General features: G+C 38.5%; 1 protein-coding gene and 1 pseudogene across 6 annotated transcripts; one reads left to right on the top strand and one right to left on the bottom strand.

Moving 5' to 3' along the window:
• Window positions 1-15223: 15223 nt before the first annotated feature.
• Window positions 15224-18459, top strand: LOC109124784 (uncharacterized). Of its 6 annotated transcripts, none has more exons than XM_010438243.3 (3): window positions 15242-15398; window positions 16600-16740; window positions 17295-18459. In XM_010438243.3, the coding sequence occupies exon 3, from the start codon at window positions 17295-17297 to the stop codon at window positions 18129-18131; it is 837 nt and encodes a 278-aa protein (XP_010436545.1). In that variant the 5' UTR covers window positions 15242-15398; window positions 16600-16740; the 3' UTR covers window positions 18132-18459. The 6 variants fall into 6 exon arrangements, with proteins under 6 accessions (XP_010436557.1, XP_010436545.1, XP_010436549.1 ...); XM_010438247.3 differs by having other exon boundaries at window positions 15252-15398; window positions 16611-16740; XM_087481252.1 differs by having other exon boundaries at window positions 15286-15398; window positions 17292-18459.
• A 241-nt stretch (window positions 18460-18700) lies between these two features.
• Window positions 18701-19639, bottom strand: LOC147948411 (cysteine-rich receptor-like protein kinase 40 pseudogene; annotated as a pseudogene).
• Window positions 19640-19965: the final 326 nt, after the last annotated feature.

Genomic DNA, 19965 nt, shown 5'->3' with positions numbered 1-19965 from the left:
GGATTGCCATCGGGGTAGAGTGGAGTTTGAGCGTGCAGGAGGGAAGTTGGTTTTTCAGGGTATTGACCGACTTCAGGGAGTCTCGTGATCTCAGCCATTCAGGCTGGGAAGATGATCGAGAAGGGCCGTGAGGCTTATTTGGTTACTATATCTATGCCAGAGTCAGTGGGGAAGTCTACGGTGAGCGGTATCCCGGTAGTGGAGGAGTTTGAGGATGTGTTTCAGTCTTTGCAGGGATTACCACCATCTCGGTCGGATCCTTTCACCATTGAACTGGAACCAGGGACGATGCTGTTATCTAAGGCTCCTTACAGGATGGCTCCAGCAGAGATGGCAGAGCTGAAGAAGCAGCTAGAGGATTTATTGAGTAAGGGATTCATCCGTCCTAGCGTATCACCATGGGGAGCGCCGGTGTTGTTTGTTAAGAAGAAGGATGGGAGTTTCCGGTTGTGTATTGATTATCGAGGTTTGAACCGGGTTACTGTGAAGAACAAGTACCCCCTCCCGAGGATTGATGAGTTGTTGGATCAGTGGAGGGGTGCTACTTGGTTCTCTAAGGTAGCTCTGGTGTCGGGTTATCATCAAATACCGATTGATGAGGCAGATGTGAGGAAGACTGCTTTCAGGACGAGGTATGGGCATTATGAGTTTGTGGTTATGCCTTTCGGGTTGACTAACGCACCAGCAGCGTTTATGAGATTGATGAACAGTGTGTTTCAGGAGTTTCTGGATGTATCTATCATCATTTTCATAGTCGATATTCTGGTTTATTCTAAGAGTCCTGAAGAGCATGCAGTGCATTTGAGGGCAGTTATGGAGAAGCTGCGGGAGCAGAAGTTGTTTGCTAAGTTGAGCAAGTGCAGTTTTTGGCAGCGTGAGATGGGCTTTCTGGGTCATATTGTTTCTGCTGAGGGGGTTTCAGTAGATCCAGAGAAGATTCAGGCTATCAGGGATTGGCCTAGACCGCAGAATGCCACAGAGATCAGTAGTTTTCTTGGATTGGCAGGCTATTACAGGAGATTTGTGCAGGGGTTTGCAAGCAGAGCACGTCCTATGACTAAGTTGACAGGGAAGGATGTTCCTTTTGTCTGGTCAGAAGAGTGTGAGGAAGGCTTTGCAAGCCTGAAGGAGATGTTGACTACTGCGCCAGTGTTGGCTTTGCCTGAGCAAGGAGAACCCTATGTGGTTTATACAGATGCATCTAGAGTTGGTTTGGGGTGTGTTCTGATGCAGCATGGGAAGGTGATTGCCTATGCATCGCGGCAGTTGCGGGTGCATGAAGGCAACTATCCTACTCATGACTTGGAGATGGGTGCTGTGGTTTTTGCCCTGAAGATTTGGAGATCTTATCTTTATGGTGCAAAGGTACAGGTGTTTACAGATCATAAGAGCCTGAAGTATATATTCACTCAGCCTGAGCTGAATTTGAGACAGAGGCGGTGGATGGAGCTGGTGGCGGATTATGATTTGGAGATAGCCTATCATCCTGGTAAGGCTAACACGGTTGCAGATGCTCTGAGTCGGAAGAGGGTAGCTTCGGCTCAGGAGCATGAGATGGAGTCTCTGGTAGGGGAGATCAGTGCTTTGAGCCTATGTGCTGTTTCATAGGAACCGTTGGGTTTGGAAGCAGTAGATAGAGCAGATCTTCTGAGTAGGGTGCGGTTGGCTCAGGAGAAGGATTTGGGGCTGGTGAATGCCTCTAAGGATGTGGATTCAGAGTATCAGGTCTCAGATAATGGTACTATCTTGGTGCACGGTCGGGTTTGTGTGCCCAAGGATGAGGAGTTGAGACAGGAGATTCTGAGAGAAGCTCATGCAAGCAAGTTATCCATTCATCCAGGAGCGACTAAGATGTACTGTGACCTCAAGAGGTACTATCATTGGGTCGGGATGAAGAAGGATGTGGCTAGTTGGGTTTCGGGGTGTGATGTGTGTCAGCTAGTGAAGGCTGAGCATCAGGTTCCTGGCGGGTTACTGAAGAGTTTACCCATTCCTGAGTGGAAGTGGGATATGATCACCATGGATTTCATGGTAGGATTGCCCGTGTCACGGACCTTTGATGCTATTTGGGTCATTGTGGACCGGTTGACTAAGTCTGCACATTTTCTGGCCATTAAGAAGACTGATGGAGCAGCGGTTTTGGCTAAGAAGTATGTGAGAGAGATAGTCAGATTGCATGGGGTGCCAACGAGCATTGTGTCTGATAGAGATTCTAAGTTCACTTCGGTGTTCTGGAAGGCATTTCAGGCGGAGATGGGCACTAAGGTGCATATGAGTACAGCTTATCATCCCCAGACAGATGGACAGTCTGAGAGGACGATCCAGACGCTGGAGGATTTGCTGAGGATGTGTGTGTTGGATTGGGGTGGCCATTGGGCAGATCACCTGAACCTGGTAGAGTTTGCTTACAACAACAGTTATCAGGCGAGTATTAAGATGGCTCCTTATGAGGCTTTGTATGGGAGGCCATGTCGTACACCATTATGCTGGACTCAGGTGGGGGAGAGGAGCATGTTTGGTGCTAGTTTTGTTCAGGAGACCTCAGAGAAGATTCGGGTTCTCAAGCTGAACATGAAGGAGGCTCAGGATAGACAGAGGAGTTATGCTGATAGGAGGAGGAGAGATCTTGAGTTTTAGGTAGGAGACAGACTGTACCTCAAGATGGCCATGTTGCGGGGTCCGAACAGGTCATTGTCAGAGACTAAGTTGAGTTCGAGGTATATGGGTCCATTCAGAGTGATTGAGCAGGCTGGACCAGTGGCGTATAGACTGGAGTTACCTGAGGTGATGCGTGCATTCCATAAGGTTTTCCATGTGTCTATGTTGCGGAAGTGTCTCCGTGAGGGTGAGCAGGTGTTGGCTAAGATTCCTGAGGATCTTCAGCCTAACATGACAGTGGAGGCGAGACTAGTGAGGGTTCTCGAGAGGAGGATCAAGGAACTTCAGAAGAAGAAGATTCCTTTGATGAGAGTCCTGTGGGACTGTGATGGTGTTGAGGAGCAGACTTGGGAGCCTGAGGCAAAGATGAAGACAAGGTTCAAGAAGTGGTATGAGAAGCAAGCCGCGACTTGAGCTTGTTTAGCCTGGTCCCATCTGTAATCCGTGGCTTGAGCGGGAATGGAGTATTCCAGCCCATCTCTCTTGTTACTCGGTCGCTTGGGGTGGTTGATTGTGCGACTCAGTAACAAGATGAGGTGGTGTTGGGGTACAAAGTTTCCGTGAGGCGGGGTTGTGAAGGAAAGTTTCCTGAAGGAGAAGTTTCCAAAAGTGGAAAGTTTCCAAAAATGGAAAGTGCTAAATATGGAAAGTTTTATGGGAGTTAGAATTTGTCCATTTTAGCGGTGGAGAGCCTTAAAGGGGGGCTTGTGTGTGGCCTTAGTGGCGGACTTTTGAGTCAGTGTGCCCGTGTGTGGCGGTCGTTTTGGACAATGTGTGGTCTTTGTGACGGGCTTTTTAGCCATAGTGTCTTTGTGACGGTCCTCTTTAGGACATTTGTGTGGCCTTGGTGGCGGTCCTTTTTAGGACATTTGTTTGGCTTTTGTGGCGGGCTGTTTAGCCAGAGTGTCTTTGTGACGGTCCTTCGGGACAGATGGCCTTTGTGGCGGGCTGTTTAGCCAGAGTGTCTTTGTGACGGTCCTTCGGGACATATGGTCTTTGTGACGGTACTTCGTGACAGATGGCCTTTGTGGCGGGCTGTTTAGCCAGAGTGCCTTGGTGGTGGTCCTCTTTAGGACATTTGTTTGGCCTTGGTGGCGGTCCTCTTTAGGACATTTGTTTGGCCTTGGTGGCGGTCCTCTTTAGGATATTTTGTTTGGCGTTTGTGGCGGCCCTTGTGGCGTGTATATGATCCTTGTGTGGTCATGAGGTATTCCAGTGAGGGAATATGTGGTTGGTAGGACATTGAGATGTTTTTTCGCGAGCCACGCGAAGGAAACCTGGATAGGGATAGGACTCGGACGTGTTCAGAATTGTTTGCTCGCGACTCTTGGGGGACTTAGGTTCTCCTAGTACTGCCATATTCAGAGACTTTGTGGCTCGGGAGTATGGTTGGTATATCGACTTCGGATGACGATCCGGGGGCGCGCTGTAGGGTGGCAACCCGAGAGACGAGCTTGGACTTTTCCTTATATATTATGGCATGCGGGCTTCGGCCTGATGAGGAGCCAACATTTGGCATGCAGACTTAGGTCTGATGAGGAGCCAATAAAAACTCAAGGTTTAGGCCTACGAGTAAAGGAAAGTCCAAAAAGTCAAGAGCAAATGACGCCTGGAGCGTGAGTCTATCGCCTAGAGGTGACCTTCTGTATCGGTCGGAGGAGTGCGGGCCGTGGAGACGGTTGCACGGGAGTCCTTGGCTGATGGTTGTTCGAGATTCGAGGACGAATCTAGATTGGTGGGGAAGAATTGTAACACCCGCAAACCAATTTTTGGTATTTTGGTAAGGGTGTCGATCGACACCTTCTCGTGAGGCATCGATCGACACCAGTTGTGGCTAGTTTGGTCGGTTCAGTTTTAATTGTCCGGTTTGTGTGGTTGGTTTAGGGAATCCCTAAAATCAAGTTTTTAGAGGAAGAAAACGACCTAGGGTCGTGTTGTTTTGTATTTTCTGCCGTTTTCAGAGAAAAAGAAAAGAGAGAGTAGTTCTTGAGCTTCTGAAAGAGATTGGTGAGATTCCTTGCTGTTCCTGAGAGATCTAAGGCTGGAGAGGTGCTAGAAGCTTGCTAGGAGTGAGGGATTCGTTCTATTTGGTCAGAAACTTTCTGCAGAGAGGTGAGTGCATGACCATGGCTAATCTAAGCCTTTGATTCCCTTGTTGTTGCTTGTTGTTGCTTGTTTGTGTGTTTTTCTTGCTGGGGATTGGTTGTTACAGGTTCCTACGGAGGTATAAGGCTTGGGTTTTGAGTATTGGACGATTTGGAGGATATTGGGAGCGAGATTCGACTCTCGACTTCGCGCGGATCGCAGTTGCAGAGGGAGTGTCGATCGACACCACTTGGTGTCGGTCGACACCAGCAAGTCAGGCATCGATCGACACTGTGGGGTAGTGTCGGTCGACACCATTTAGCCAGTGTTGGTCGACACTGGGCTGGTGTCGGTCGACACCTCCCTTCCAGCGAGATGATGTTTGATTTCCTGGTTTGTGTGTTTGTTTGTTGCTTGTTTTGGAACTTTGGAATCACTGTTGCTTGTGTGTATAGCCCAGTAGATGGGAGGATTGCCTCACTGAGTGTTTATCAAATACTCATGCATCTCAATTTGTGTTTGTGGTGCAGGTAAAGGCAAAGTGTGATCGTGGAATCAAGGCAATGAAGAGGAGGGTGTTCTAGGGACTCGATTGGATGTTGTCTGGCATTGCTAGGTTGCTAGGGTTGAGTCATTAGAAACATTGCTAGGTTGCTAGTTCCATGTTTCTTGTTGTTTGGTATTTGGATATTGCCTTTGCTATAATATTGGATTATTATTGGATATTGTTATTGGTATTGTTATTGCGCTGTTGATTGTGATTGTGGTTAGGTGGCTAGTGGGTATGGGACCACTAGTTGTAGTTCATTATTATTATTATTATTATTATTATTATTATTATTATTATTATTATTATTATTATTATTATTATTATTATTATTATTATTATTATTATTATTATTATTATTATTATTATTATTATTATTATTATTATTATTATTATTATTATTATTATTATTATTATTATTATTATTATTATTATTATTATTATTATTATTATTATTATTATTATTTATTAAAAAAAGAAAAAGGGGTCGGTCGTTTTAACTAAACACTTGGACACTATCTTATAAAGAACATTGCACATGGCTATAGGTCGATAATCAGAAAGTGTGGTGGGATTATCAATCTTTGGAATCATACAAATATTTGTATGGTTGATACTTGGTTTCATAATTGATGTTCTGAAAAAAGATTTGACTTCCTCAATTACGTGCTTTCCCACGGTGTCGCAACATTGTTTGTAAAAACGAGCTGTAAGTCCATCTGGTCCTGGTGACCTGTCATCCCCAATTAGGCATACTGCTTCATAAATTTCTTTATCGCTGAACTCCCTTGTTAAGCTGGTATTAATGTCCTTTGTTACTGTCGCTTTAAAGTCCGAGAATTCAGTTGGAGAGACAAAATGACCATTGTTGCGTAAACACTGGTGAAAAAATCCTGCGCATGCTCACCAATTTCCTTATCCCCTCTATAAAGTTTACCTTGACTATCTAGTATAGAAATGATTATGTTTTGTGCATATCTCGTCTTAGCAGAAGCATGGAAAAAAGTAGTGTTGCGGTCTCCCACTACCATCCACTGATTACGACTTTTTGTTGTCAATGTTTTTCCTCATCAGAATAAGCTTTCGCAAGTGCATCATGTAGCTGAGGGATTCATTGTCTTACAACTCTAAGAGGACTCTCCATGGCCATGTTTAACTGTTGTTGGATTGACTTTATTCTGTGTTCAGCATTTAGTTTTGATTGACGCTTGAGTTTTGCCATGGCCTGTCTGCAGCTTGATATTCTTTGGTTGATAGGGATATCAATGTTATCATTTCCTATAGACCAGCCTTGCTCAACTACGGTCTTGAAGGTGGGGATGTCGCACATTCTCTTATCAAACTGGAATGTTCGTTTTCGATAAAATTGTCTATCACGAAAATGGAGAAGCAAAAGCTTATGATCTGAACCAGCATACTCCAAGAACTCCAGTTCTGCATTGGGAAAGTTTGCTCGACTTGACGAATTGACCATTGCACGGTCTACGCAACAATGAACTGTATGTGAATAACGCTCTCCCACCCAAGAAAATCTATTTCCCCTGGAACAAACATCTAATTGATCACATGTGGAAATCATATCTCTAAACTCTCTGAAATTTCATTCATCCCGTATCGGTCCTCCTATTTTTTCTTGGTTTGAACTTATCTCGTTGAAATCACCAATAAGGATCCAAGAATTTAGTCTAGATGGTGATAGAGCTTTGAGTCTTTCCCAGAGATAATGTCTTTCACTTTGAACCGAATGGCCATACACACAAGACAAGTAGAAAGAGATATTATTAAGGGTTACAGTGGTGTCAATTATTCTCTCATCCTTTGAAATTAAGGAGAGAGACACATGATCTTTCCACAACAAGGCTAAACCACCACTCCTCCCTTGAGGGGGTACGATAATTAAGTTTGAGAATCCTACATCACACTTAAGTTTACATAATACATCATACTGGTTTAAAGTTTCAGAAAGAAATAGTACATCACACTTGGTAGTTATACATAGGCTACCCAGTCGAGATTTAGTCAGCGGTGGTCCAATACCCTGACAGTTCCAGGAGAGGATTCTCATATTGGATCTGGGAGTATCGAGCCCCCCGCGCCTATGTCGAATCCATTTGTAGCTGAACAGGATCCCACTGAAACTGATGATTTGCCTTTTTTATGGATTTGGCTCAGGACCGCCATCTCCTCAGCAGCTTCAGCTTTGTTAAACTCACCCTCAAACGTCACTCTCTTGCGCTTCATGAAAACAAATTCTGGTTGTGCATTGTCACTGTATACTTGTTCCCTGAACTGCTTTCCCCTTGTACTTAGCATAGAGATAACATATTCGTTCAGCAGTTAAGTCAGGATCTTCAAACAGACTTGGTAAAGTGAAAGATGAAACATAGTGGACTCCCGTGGATGGTGGAGATATCGTGGAAGGGGGAGGCATTTTGAATTCCAGGGATGAGAGTCGCCGGATCAACCGTTTGCAAAGTTGGAGTTGCAGACATATCATTTCCTCCATCAAAATGATCATTTCCTCCATGATCATCATCCGAGTCCTCAGGATCAGAGTCTTCAGCTGCATCAAAGAACAAAGGACACTCCTTTGCATCATGTTTCAAGGATCCACATTTCTTACAGAATTTTCTTAATTTTTCATAACGAAACTTAACAATCGTGTTTTCTCCCACAATAAATTGGATATTCTTTTGAAACCTAAGAGGATTATCCAAATTCCAATCTACCCTAACACGGACTGCCCCTATTTGATTGACATTTTCATCATAGTCTACTTCTGTCACAAATGCTAACCGGTTACCTATCCACCTAGCCATAGCATTTGTCAGATAGAGGATAGGAATACCTTGGATTTGAACCCAAAATGGGATGATCCGCATTGTCTCTTCACTGATATTAGGGTACCATCTCTGGGTGGATAACATCCCATCGTTGAATGACCAGGGGCCTCGACAAACTACCAAGTTCATTGATTCTTCTGATTGAAATCAAAATTGGACACACCCTCCATCAATTAAACGACCCACACATTCGTCCGTGAAACCCCACACTCGAGGCATTTGACGAATGAGAGCGCGGAGGTTCTGTTTTCATAGATTCACTGGCGTGACGACGATGGAAAATTGGTTGATAACAGCCGCTCGGGAAGTGAATTCCGGAGGAAGAACCACATGGATGTCGTCAGTATCCAGATCAAGGTCTTGGATTGATTTTCTCAAGTAATCACTCATTGTCGGTAATATCGGAGAGAAAAGGAGGGAAATTGGATGAGAATGTGGAGAATAGCGAGGGAAGAAGAAGGATTTATAGTGGTTCCATGACGGTTTCGGTTGACAAAATCTACAAAAAACTTTTTTATTACTAGGGTTTCGGTTTCGGTGAATTACTCAACTGTTACTCATTTTAAGTCATATTACCAGAATCTACAAAAAAACTTTTTTATTACTAGAATATTTCGGGTATTTTCAAAATACCCAGCGTGCCCCTGTTTTATGTTACCAGAAAAAACGTTATTACAAAAATGCCATTACCACGTCAGACGCCACGTCAGAAACCGCTAACATGTAACCATAACTCAGCCGTAACACGTTACAGAGTATGTTGCGGCTGAGTTATAGGTATGTTGTGGCTGAGTTATTGGAAAAATATTTGAGTAAGAGCGGACGGCTGACTTATGAAAATCTGGCTGAGTTATGCTCATAAGTCAGCCAAGCGTTACGGCTGACTTATTAAAATCTGAGTTTTCACCCGATGGTTGAGTTGTCAAAATTTTGGCTGAGTTATCACAAAGACACGGCTGAGTTGTCAAAATTTTGGCTGAGATATCACTACGACACGGCTGAGTTACCATTTTCTGCCTGGCTGAGTTATGAAAAACGGCTGACTTATGAGATGTTGTTACAGCTGAGTTATGGTAAGAAAGCTATAACTCAGCCGTCACAGGCTGACTTAGCATACAACTCAGCCATTTGACGGCTGACTTATTAACAAAAGATTAATTACTAGAACAAACTTTTTTTCTTTTTAATTACTGTAATGTTTTTCATGTTGTGACTGAGTTATAATTTGTTTGATGGCTGAGTTTTATTTAGGCTGAGTTATTAATTGTTTGATGGCTGACTTGCCACGTCGGACGCAGCATCCATGTCAGCATTCTATGTCATCATCTTTTTTCTCCGGAAATACGAAACGTCGTTTGACTCTTGTTCTTCAACTGGTTAATAAGTGAACTATTTATCTTCTTATTCTACTTGTTCTTCCACTTCTTCTTCACTTTCTTCTTCACCTTGTTCTTCTACTTCTTCTTCACCTTGTTCTTCACCTTGTTCTTCACCTTGTTCTTCTACTTCTTCTTCACCTTGTTCTTCACCTTGTTCTTCTACTTCTTCTTCACCTTGTTCTTCTACTTCTTCTTCAACTTGTTCTTCACCTTGTTCTTCTACTTCTTCTTCAACTTGTTCTTCATTTTCTTTCATGGATCCAGTTCCAGTACTAGTTGTTTCCGGTAATTGGGTAAAGACACAGAGATATGTATTTAACACCGACGATAGAGGGTGTATAGTTGTGCATATAGATGGAGGCACAACACACGACAAGTTTGTGGAGCTTGTTCTTGGAGACTACGGATTGGACGCGTTTAGCCATGAGCTAAAGCTGAGCTACATGTTCTCGAAAAAGGCATTGAAACATATGGCGCACACTCCACCAGTTTTTGTCTCCAATGATCGACAATTGCAATGTTTTTGGGGGCTATGGAAAACCGATCAGCTACGTCTCTGTGTAGAGTTTTTGGCGTCATATGACCTTTCGTTTTCCCATAAATATTATAACTCAGCCGTAAAGTCATATATATCATCTATCTACTTTCAGATTTTTCTTGTGATAACTCATCCATAACTCACTATAACTCAGCCGTCACATGACTTTTCGTTTTCCCGTAAATATTATAACTCAGCCGTAAAGTCATATATATCATCTATTTACTTTCAGATTTTTCTTGTGATAACTCAGCCATAACTCACTATAACTCAGCCGTCACATGACCTTTCGTTTTCCCGTAAATATTATAACTCAGCCGTAAAGTCATATATATCATCCATTTACTTTCAGATTGTTTCTTGTGATAACTCAGCCATAACTCACTATAACTCAGCCGTCACATGACCTTTTGTTTTTCCGTTTTCCATAACTCAGCCGTAAAACGATATTTTGGCGGGAAACCATCAGTTAACCTAATAATAGACATATTTCCATTCTAAATTTAAATTTTGAGTTATAATAATTTTAATATTCAATTGTTGGAGAAATACTTTTAGAAAAATAAAATTCTAAATTCGAATAATAATTATTTAATTATTTGCAATAATATCTTGTGATAAAAAGCTCACTTTATGAATTTATTATGCGTGTGGATTTGAGCAGGCACAGAATTAGTGATTTTTCGCGTTTCCCTAACAACACTTTTTTGTAATATCGAGAGACGTTTTAATACTTTTAGAAAAATAAAATTCTAAATTCGAATAATAATTATTTAATTATTTGCAATAATATCTTGTGATAAAAAGCTCACTTTATGAATTGATTATGCGTGGATTTGAGCAGACACAGAATTAGTGATTTTTTGCGCTTCCCTAACAACACTTTTTATAATATCGAGAGACGTTTTAATACTTATTAGGAATCTGACAGAACAAAAGACCCATGAAAGAAGAATACGTTTTCATATTATTGAGAAGATCCTAAACGATAACTCAGCCATAACTTTACCATAACTCAGCCAACCCTCAAATTAGAATGACTAAATAACCGACCAAACCGAACCAAACCAGAAACTATTTTTTCCATTATTTTCGGTTAATTACGGTTATATTCGGCTTGCTATCGGTTATATTAAGTTAATCGACCTAATTTGGGTAACATTTGGATTATTTATGGTTATATATTCATCTAACCGACCCATAACCGGAAATAACCGAAAAATAATTTCAAAATTTTTTAAATTTTCAAATGGTTATCATATTAGTATATCCAAATTACCACCTTAAACCAAACACAATATAACCAAAACCAAATTGTTATATTAAAACTCATAATGTTGGAAATATGAACCCTACACCTCAAACCCTAACCCTAACCTAACCCTAACCCCTAAATGTCATGTTTTGAATGTTTTACACATTTTGATCAGACAGTGTAAAAATCAATTTTTGTCTATAATTATTACTTTTTATTGCTTATAATGATTGTAATATTCATTTTTTCATTCTATATTTTAGTTTTGAGTTATAATAATTCTAATTTACAAATATTTCATAAGTCAGTCGTTTATGTCGATAACTCAGCCATATCAGTCAATTGTTTGAGAAATACTTTTATTAAAAAAAATTAAAAAATTCAAATTCAAATTTTGAATTCCTTTTAAATAAAAATTCGCTAAAATCTCATTTATTACGTGTGTGGTTCTTAACAATAAACATAATTATTGTTTGTGTCTCCCCAACAACACTTTTTGTATTTTCGAGAAGGTATATAATAAATTAATATATATGTTGCATAACTCAGCCATAACTTTACCATCACTCAGCCAACCCTCAAATTAGAATGACTAAATAACCGACCAAACCAAACCGAACCAAAAAAAATAATTTTTCCAATTTGGTATTTTTGAATTGGTATGTTTGGTTAATTTCGGTTATATTCGGCTTACTTTTGGTTATATTAAGCTAATCTACTTAATTACAATATATTTTGAGTTATTTATGGTTATATTTTAATCTAACCGACCCATTACCGGAAATAACCAAAATTTTTTTTGATTTTTTAAAAATATATTCAAATGGTAATAATATTAGTATATCCATTTACCACCTTAAACCAAACACATTAAAACACATTAGAACCAAAACCAAAAAAAAAATAATGTTACTCATCTAAACCCTACATCTAAAACCCTAAACCCCAACCCTAACCCTAACCCCTAAACGTCATGTGTTGTATGTTTAACAGATTCTGGTGAGAATGTGTAAAAATTAATCTTTTTCTATGATTATTACTTTTTATTGATTATAATAATTGTAATATTCATATTTCAAGTGTACATTTAAATATTGAGTTATAATAATATAAATTTACAAATATTTCATAAGTCAATAACTCAGCTATCACTTAGTCACTTCGTCGGAATTTTTTATTATTTTTTATTTGAATTTTGAGTTCAATATTTTAATTATTTTGTATAATATATTGTGAAAAAACTAACTTTATAAATTTATTGTTTCTCCAACAACACTTTTTGTAATATCGAGGCACGACACGAAAGACCAAACAAAACCATACCAAGTACATAACTCAGTCGTACAAAGTATATAACTCAGCCGTACGAAGTACATAACTCAGCCATAACATGTATGTTTATTTAATATTTATCAATATTAAATACACAGAGATATGTATCATATGGCCTCAATTCAATGTGTATCATATGGCCTGAATTCACATAAATATGTATCATATGGCCTCAATTCAATGTTATATAGAAAGATGGCAATTTGTATAAGGGAAAAATGTCATTAAAATCCCCAAGTCTACATTTTCGTTGATTTAAAGCCCGAACTCTGCTTTTGGTGGAAAAAACATCAATTATTTGTCGACTTCCAAATAAATCGCAAACTCTCGTTGACCTAGTCTTTTAGGGCACAACATTAAGTGATCAAACGGAGAAATTAAATGGGGTTAATTAATTGATAATATTATCCGTTAACGAGATCCATTAATAGCAAAACGACGATGTTTATAACACTCTGAAACCCCCCAAATTAAGAAATCGATTCTCAGTTTCCCCATTCACAAACCCTAATCGATCTCAATTTATCTTTTTTTCTTCAATTTCTCTTTTCTTCTTTGATTTCTCTCTTCTTCTTCGAGTTGACAAGATGAGTTCTAGCTCAGAGACATCGGTGGTAGCTTCGTTCGACCGTGGAGTACCATTGAAGTGTGTTTGTGGAACCGGTATAACGATCTTTACATCGAGAACTGAAGAAAATCCTGGTCGACCGTTCTTCTTGTATATAACAAAAAGAGATATGGAATCTTCTCGTCATCGAAGATATCATGTTTGATTAAGGTTAGATCAATTAGGATTTGTGAATTGGGGAAATTGAGAATCGATTTCAATATGTGCTCTAGCACGGGTTGTCAATTAGGTTAGATATATTTGTTGTCAATTAGGTTAAATATATCAATTAGGTTAGATATATTTGTTGTAAAAATATATATATATATATATATATATATATATATATATAAATATATATAGTTTTTAGGAGTAGGGTTTAGTGTTTTTTTTTTTTGATATATAGTTCAAAAAAATATATATCATTAATTTATATCAAAAAAATATATATATAGAAAGATATATAGTTTTATGATTTAGTATTTAGTTTTGAAAGTTTAAAAAGTAAGTTTTAATTTTATGGTATTTTTGGAAAAAATTATATTTTAATAGTATTTTTGGAAATTAAAACTAATAATGATATTTCAGAGTAAAAACCCCAAATTAGTGGTATTTATGGGAATTTCACCCAAAAACACTACCAAACATAATATCCCCTATATAATAAAACAGAAGTACATAACCTTTTTTTTGTAGACTATACAATATGGGTTATAAGATTAATTATTTGATAGGTTATAGGTTATATGGGTTATAACCATTAGTTAAATCTCGATTTCAGATCTTCTGAAAAAGGATATTCCAAAAAAATAAAATAAAATATTCACAGAATATTTAATTAACCATATATAGGCAACAAAATCTCAAAAATTAATCACTCTTCCGCGGATTAAGAGTGATTTTCTATTATACTAGCTACAAAATCTCAAAAGAATTTCAAGTTCTCATATGTAGCATATGATTTTATTGCATAATATTATATTCACAACAACTTTTAAAAGAACAATACTTGGGTTCACCCCTAGGGGTGAACCTCTCCATTCACCCCCTTATAAAATAAGGAAATAAAATCTGTATATATTATTATAAAATTAAAAAAATTTAAACCCTTCTTTAATAAACCCAAACCGACATATATAAAATCTAAATCCTAACCATCTCATTTGTGAACCCAAACCGATATATAATTTCGTTCTACTTGTAAAATCTAAACCCTAACCATCTCATTTGTGAACCCAAACCGACATATAATTTTGTTCTAATCGTGAAATCTAAACCCTAACATCTCATTTGTGAACCCAAACCGACGTATAATTTTGTTCTACTTGTAAAATCTAAACTCTAACCATCTCATTTGTACCCAAACCGACATATAATTTCATTCTAATTGTAAAATCTAAACCCTAACCACCTCATTTGTAAACCCAAACCGACATATAATTTCGTTTTAGTTGTAAAATCTAAACCCTAACCACTTCATTTGTAAACCCAAACCGACATATAATTTTATTCTAATTTTAAAAATCTAAACCAAGCCAATATTTAAATTTCCTTAATTAAAAGTATACAGAATTTGTTTCCTTAATTTGAATTGCTTTTTAATTTAATTTTAATTTATTTTTTAAATGAAATATTAGATGGAAGATTCTGATTGGCTGAGAGAAAAGGGGGTGAATGGAGAGGTTCACCCCTAGGGAAGTGAACCTAAGTATTTTTCCTTTTAAAAACAATCACATAAATTATATTTTATATAAAAATTATAATATAAATAAAAGGAATTTCAATATGTGCTCTAGCACGGCTTAGTTGCACTTTATTACTTGAGTGAACAAACAATTCATAAACTCATTTTTGTGTTGGGCTTTTTAATTTACAATTTTTTTCTTAAATTCATTTAAAATTATCAAAATCATAGATAAAATTTAAAATTATTTGGTTAACAAACCAAGTAAATGTATGAAACCCGAGTATTAGGCCTTGAAGTAATTAATGGGCCTGTAACATTATTTCTAAACGACACCGAACTAAGGATTGGGATCTTATAAACAAACATTAAGCTCTCGCCGTCAGGTCACATTTATCGCCACCGCTGAGACCGCCGCTTAGGGCCGTCTCCTCCGTTATCTCCATAACCACAGCAACCCTCATCGCCTGGTAAGCTCCATTTTCTAACCTATTCGATCTCTTACGATGTCGGATCTGTTTCTATTGAAGTTAAATCTCTTGCGATTCCGATCTTTGCTCTGAGATTTATCTGAATTAGGGTTCCCGATTTGAGTTATTGGGTTTTCTCGCTTTATCATTTCTACTGTTCTTTGGCCTTAATGGTTCTGCTTTTGTCTCTTCTCTGATTGCAAATTTATATATTAAAAAAAAAATCAAATCTTGGTAACAGTTTACTCTCTTTCGTGCTTGTGTTTATGTTTGAAAAATGCTTCGACTTTGTTGTTTTCACCACTCTTGATTAAGAATACATAAGATCGAAAGTTGAAAATGTTATCAATCTTGACTATAATTTTGGTTTTGGTCCAAGGAGAGAAGTTAGGTTCGTATGTGGTGGGCTCTATGTTGTGTGGTCTAATTGATGTGTTGGGTTTTGTTTTTCCTTGAAAAGTTGGAATTTGATTCTTGATTCGTGGAACATTGGATCGATTTTACTTCAAAATATATAAATGAATGAGCATTTAGATGTATCAAAGGAAATTTTAGCACAAATTGGAGTTTGGATTTAGCACTTTGTTGTGTTGGAGTGTGATTTATATTCGTGATGTTTGGATTTGGATAGCACCTTGGTGCATTGGAACTATGTATCATTTTGATGCTTTGAATTTTGTACATGGCAATTGCTCATACTTATTCTTCTTTGTGATTTGTTCTAGACATCTTAATTCTGGTCTATGAGTGACTTGGACTATTTTTATTAGCATATCGTGGGTCAATTTTTTGTCTTGGTTATGGCTATAGTTCTTCCTCTGTGTAGTGTTTATGTTGATTTCATGTTGAGGTCATAGTCTAGAGACCTCACTGAGCACTTCCCCTTGTAGTTGCAAAGGAGGAGTAACGAGTCTAGTTTTGGGTATTCTTATAGAGAGAGACATACGAGGCCTTCCTTAGTTGAGTTGGTTCTATTTCGGTTTTGGTTTCCAGACTTCAAATGTTTGTTCTTCTTTCGCTGAGATTACCTTGTTAATTATTCTCATACTTAATTGAAATTTGTTTATAATATTGGTTTTAATTTATGCTTCCTTTAATTGGAAACACATATCGAATTAGGGCGTTTCGTAGCTAGTGGATATCTTTCCTTCACTTGCCTATAGTTATGTTCAGTATTATTGAAAACTTATTTTGTTTGAAGTTCCTCGGCAGGAAAATCCTGTAGAGTCTGAGCCAATGTTGTCGGCGAGAACCTCAAAAGTTGTGGGTGTTTTTCCCGCCGATAAAGCTGCTGGCAAGATGTGTTGGGGTTGGGGTTGGGTAGGATGGTGTGTAGGGCAAGGTAAGGATGCTTTATTTACAAAAAAAAAAATCATTTAGAACTGTGTTCCTTCTTTGGCTTCCAAATTTGTTTTTTGGGGCTTTTCCCATGGAAAAAAGTTCTCTATTTCGTTTTTTTTGGACTAAGGAGGATTCAGGATTCTTGCGTTTCTTTAAACATGGGACACTTTAAGATATGATCTTGGATTAGTTTCTGCTTCTTGTGGTATTATCATTACAGTGTGAGGTTTTATCATTTCCGAAAGTTAGTTCTTGGATCACAATAAAAAATGTGAAACACCTTAGACTATGTTCTTCCCTGTTAGTACCGTCTTTGTGAGAATATGCTGGTTCTGCTCGATACCCTTTCAGTTCACCAGTTTACCGGAATCTATTAGAAACAAAAAAACTCTTAGGTTACAACAATATTGTCATGGATCAGTTGATGCGCGTCCTCTGTTTGTCAGTTGTTAATTTGCATAAAATTGTTGATTGCTGAGAAGCGTCTTGTGAAGTGAATTCAATTTTTTTTTTAATATATCTGATAATCATTTTTGCTGTGGATTCAATTAGCAGATGGGGAGAACTAAGGAACAGGCATCATTAACTCGGTTTCCACCCGCCCCTCTGAAAGATATTAAATTTAAAAAAGATTTAAACAAAGGAAACCAGGAAAAGGGATATGTGAAGGCTCTGAAAAGAAAACCTTGGAAAGGTGTGACATGCCCTGTCTGTCTTGAGGTTCCTCACAACTCGGTCGTCCTCCTTTGCTCATCTTACCACAAAGGATGCCGTCCTTGCATGTGTGCCACGGGAAGTCGTTTCTCAAATTGTTTAGAGCAGTACAAAAAGGCCTATGCGAAGGATGAGAAAAGTGACAAACCGCCGGAGCTATTGTGCCCGCTCTGTAGGGGTCAGGTGAAAGGTTGGACTGTTGTGGAAAAGGATCGGAAGTATCTGAATTCTAAGAAAAGGTCATGCATGAAAGATAACTGCTCGTTTTATGGAAGCTATAGACAGCTCAAAAAGCATGTCAAGGCAGTACATCCGAGATCCAACCCAAGAGCCATAGACCCTGTGCTTGAGGAGAAATGGAAGAAGCTTGAAGTTGAGAGGGAGAGGAGTGATGTAATCAGCACAGTCATGTCGTCGACACCTGGGGCTGTGGTATTTGGAGACTATGTGCTGGAGCCGTACAATGATGAGTATGATGATGACGACGAAGACAGTGAGTCAGATGATGGTATTGAAGGTGGATTCTTCGAGCTGGGATCACTTGCAGGATTTGACATGAGTCGTATACAACCACGTTTTGCTCCAGCCATCTCAAGCCGGGGACTTCGCACTATTCTCACAAGGAACCGGTGGGTTCGAAGCAGAGGTGTGAGCAGAAGGCGGCAAACACAAGATTGATGATTGATGATTGATGATTGGAAAGCGGATGATTCTACTCCGTCTGACCAAGTTAAGCTCCGAGCTCTATAAAAGCCACGGAGGGAAAGGCGAGTGGGAACAAAACAAATGGTTGTTGATTGAAGTTTTCTAGTTAGCGGTTTAGAGTTTCTTCAGGTTTGGAAGTTTCAGTTGGGTTGGGTGTTACCTCGACCTTTGATTTAAAAGAGTTCAAACGTTTTATATGCTTTTGGTACTTTTTACTTGATTTGAAAATATCTTCGGTGGTTTCTTTTTGTCTCTTTTGATTTTTAGATTTTTATTATATATATATAGTGGGAAAAACAAAGTATTAACGAGTTTTCAAGATCGAGATCAACACTCTGCTACTGAGGAGTGTAAGATATCGATCATTAATATTAAATCATCGAGTTCATACATACATTTATAAAAGGGAACAAATACAAAGTTATATGTTTCCTCACAAAAACAGTTTTTATCATCTGGTTTATATAACTCAACGAGAACTCAATTCCGTAAAGACTTGGCTCACTGATGACGTTGTACCATTTTCAGATTGGGGTTGATTTCTAGTGAAAGCAGCAGCAGCAGCCCTTAGGTAAAGGAATGGTGACTGTCTCGCTGCCAAGCCAAACTATGACAGAGCTCATGGTTGGTCTCTTTGCTGCATTCTCTTGAACGCACAACAAACCAATCTGGATCAATTTGGTGATCTCGTTTCTTGGACTCTCTGTCAAGAAATGATCGATTATAATCCCCGGCTTTCCTTCAACCCATCTCTTCCATGTCTGACCAACACAAAAAGACATCTCTTTAGAGCTTTGGAAGATAAAAGAATTGGAGCAAAAAGATTGATTTATATATGAAGAAGCTTACAAAAGCTGCAATCACCTTCTCCTTGGAAGCTATTGTTTCTTTCACCACTTATCATCTCTAGAAGCATAACACCAAAGCTATAGACGTCAGATTTAACTGATCATTTGCCCGTGATTTAGGTATTCGGGAGCCATGTATCCGCTGCGTATATTTCAACAAATAACATTAGTTGATGATATATAATTTGTTCAATAACGTAATGAAAAAAAGTTAAAAGAATAGAGCATCTAAATATGTTATCTTTTTGAGTGTCGTCCAAGTCACAATCTATTGGCAACGAGTGAACTGAACCATACACTTTTTCCTGCTCTCATCTCATTGTAGATATGAGATTCTAAAGACTGCCTCGTCCAAGTTATTATTCTTTTTTTTGGTCATTTATACATGTGTTAGGCTTACGTACTAAGTTTCATAAGTTCTTTTACCGGGTTCCAGCTATCCGTCTTGTTTCAGCTTGGGTCTCATCAGTGTTGAACAACCTTTGCGGTCCCAAAGTCTGCAACTTTAGGGTTCATCTCAGCATCTAAAAGGATGTTGCTGGCCTTCAAGTCTCTGAGAATTACCTTTAGTTGAGAATCTTCATGGAAATAAAGAAGTCCTCGAGCAATTCCTTCTATAATCTTGCACCTCATCTCCCATCTAAGAATTGAACGCTTGTTTTTCATCTGGGGATTTCAAGAACAAAATAATTATTCTCTACAAGTGTTTTAGAAATATAGAAAATGCACCTTTCTTTTAAAGGCTCACCAAAGATATAGTGATCAAGACTTGCTTTAGTTGGGGACAAACTCGTAAACACGGAGTAAAATTGTCTAATCTATGAACTATTGACTCGTCATGTGGTTTGTTAGGAATAAAAGACACAAGATTTATAGTGGTTCACCTTTAATGTGAGAACTACCTCAACTTTCTGCCACTGCAAATTTCACTTATAGATCAAAGAAATTTGGATATTACA

The sequence above is a fragment of the Camelina sativa genome, chromosome 2 (genome assembly GCF_030686135.1).
Source record: "Camelina sativa cultivar CO46 ecotype springtype chromosome 2, ASM3068613v1".
Classification (NCBI taxonomy): domain Eukaryota; kingdom Viridiplantae; phylum Streptophyta; class Magnoliopsida; order Brassicales; family Brassicaceae; genus Camelina; species Camelina sativa.
The sequence above is the reverse complement of the archived record's forward strand: the minus strand, read 5'-3'. Positions and strand labels throughout refer to the sequence as shown.

Coding starts and splice junctions, on each gene's coding strand:
- LOC109124784 (XM_010438255.3), top strand. CDS start 17,295: ATGGGGAGAACTAAGGAACAGGCATCATTAACTCGGTTTCCACCCGCC.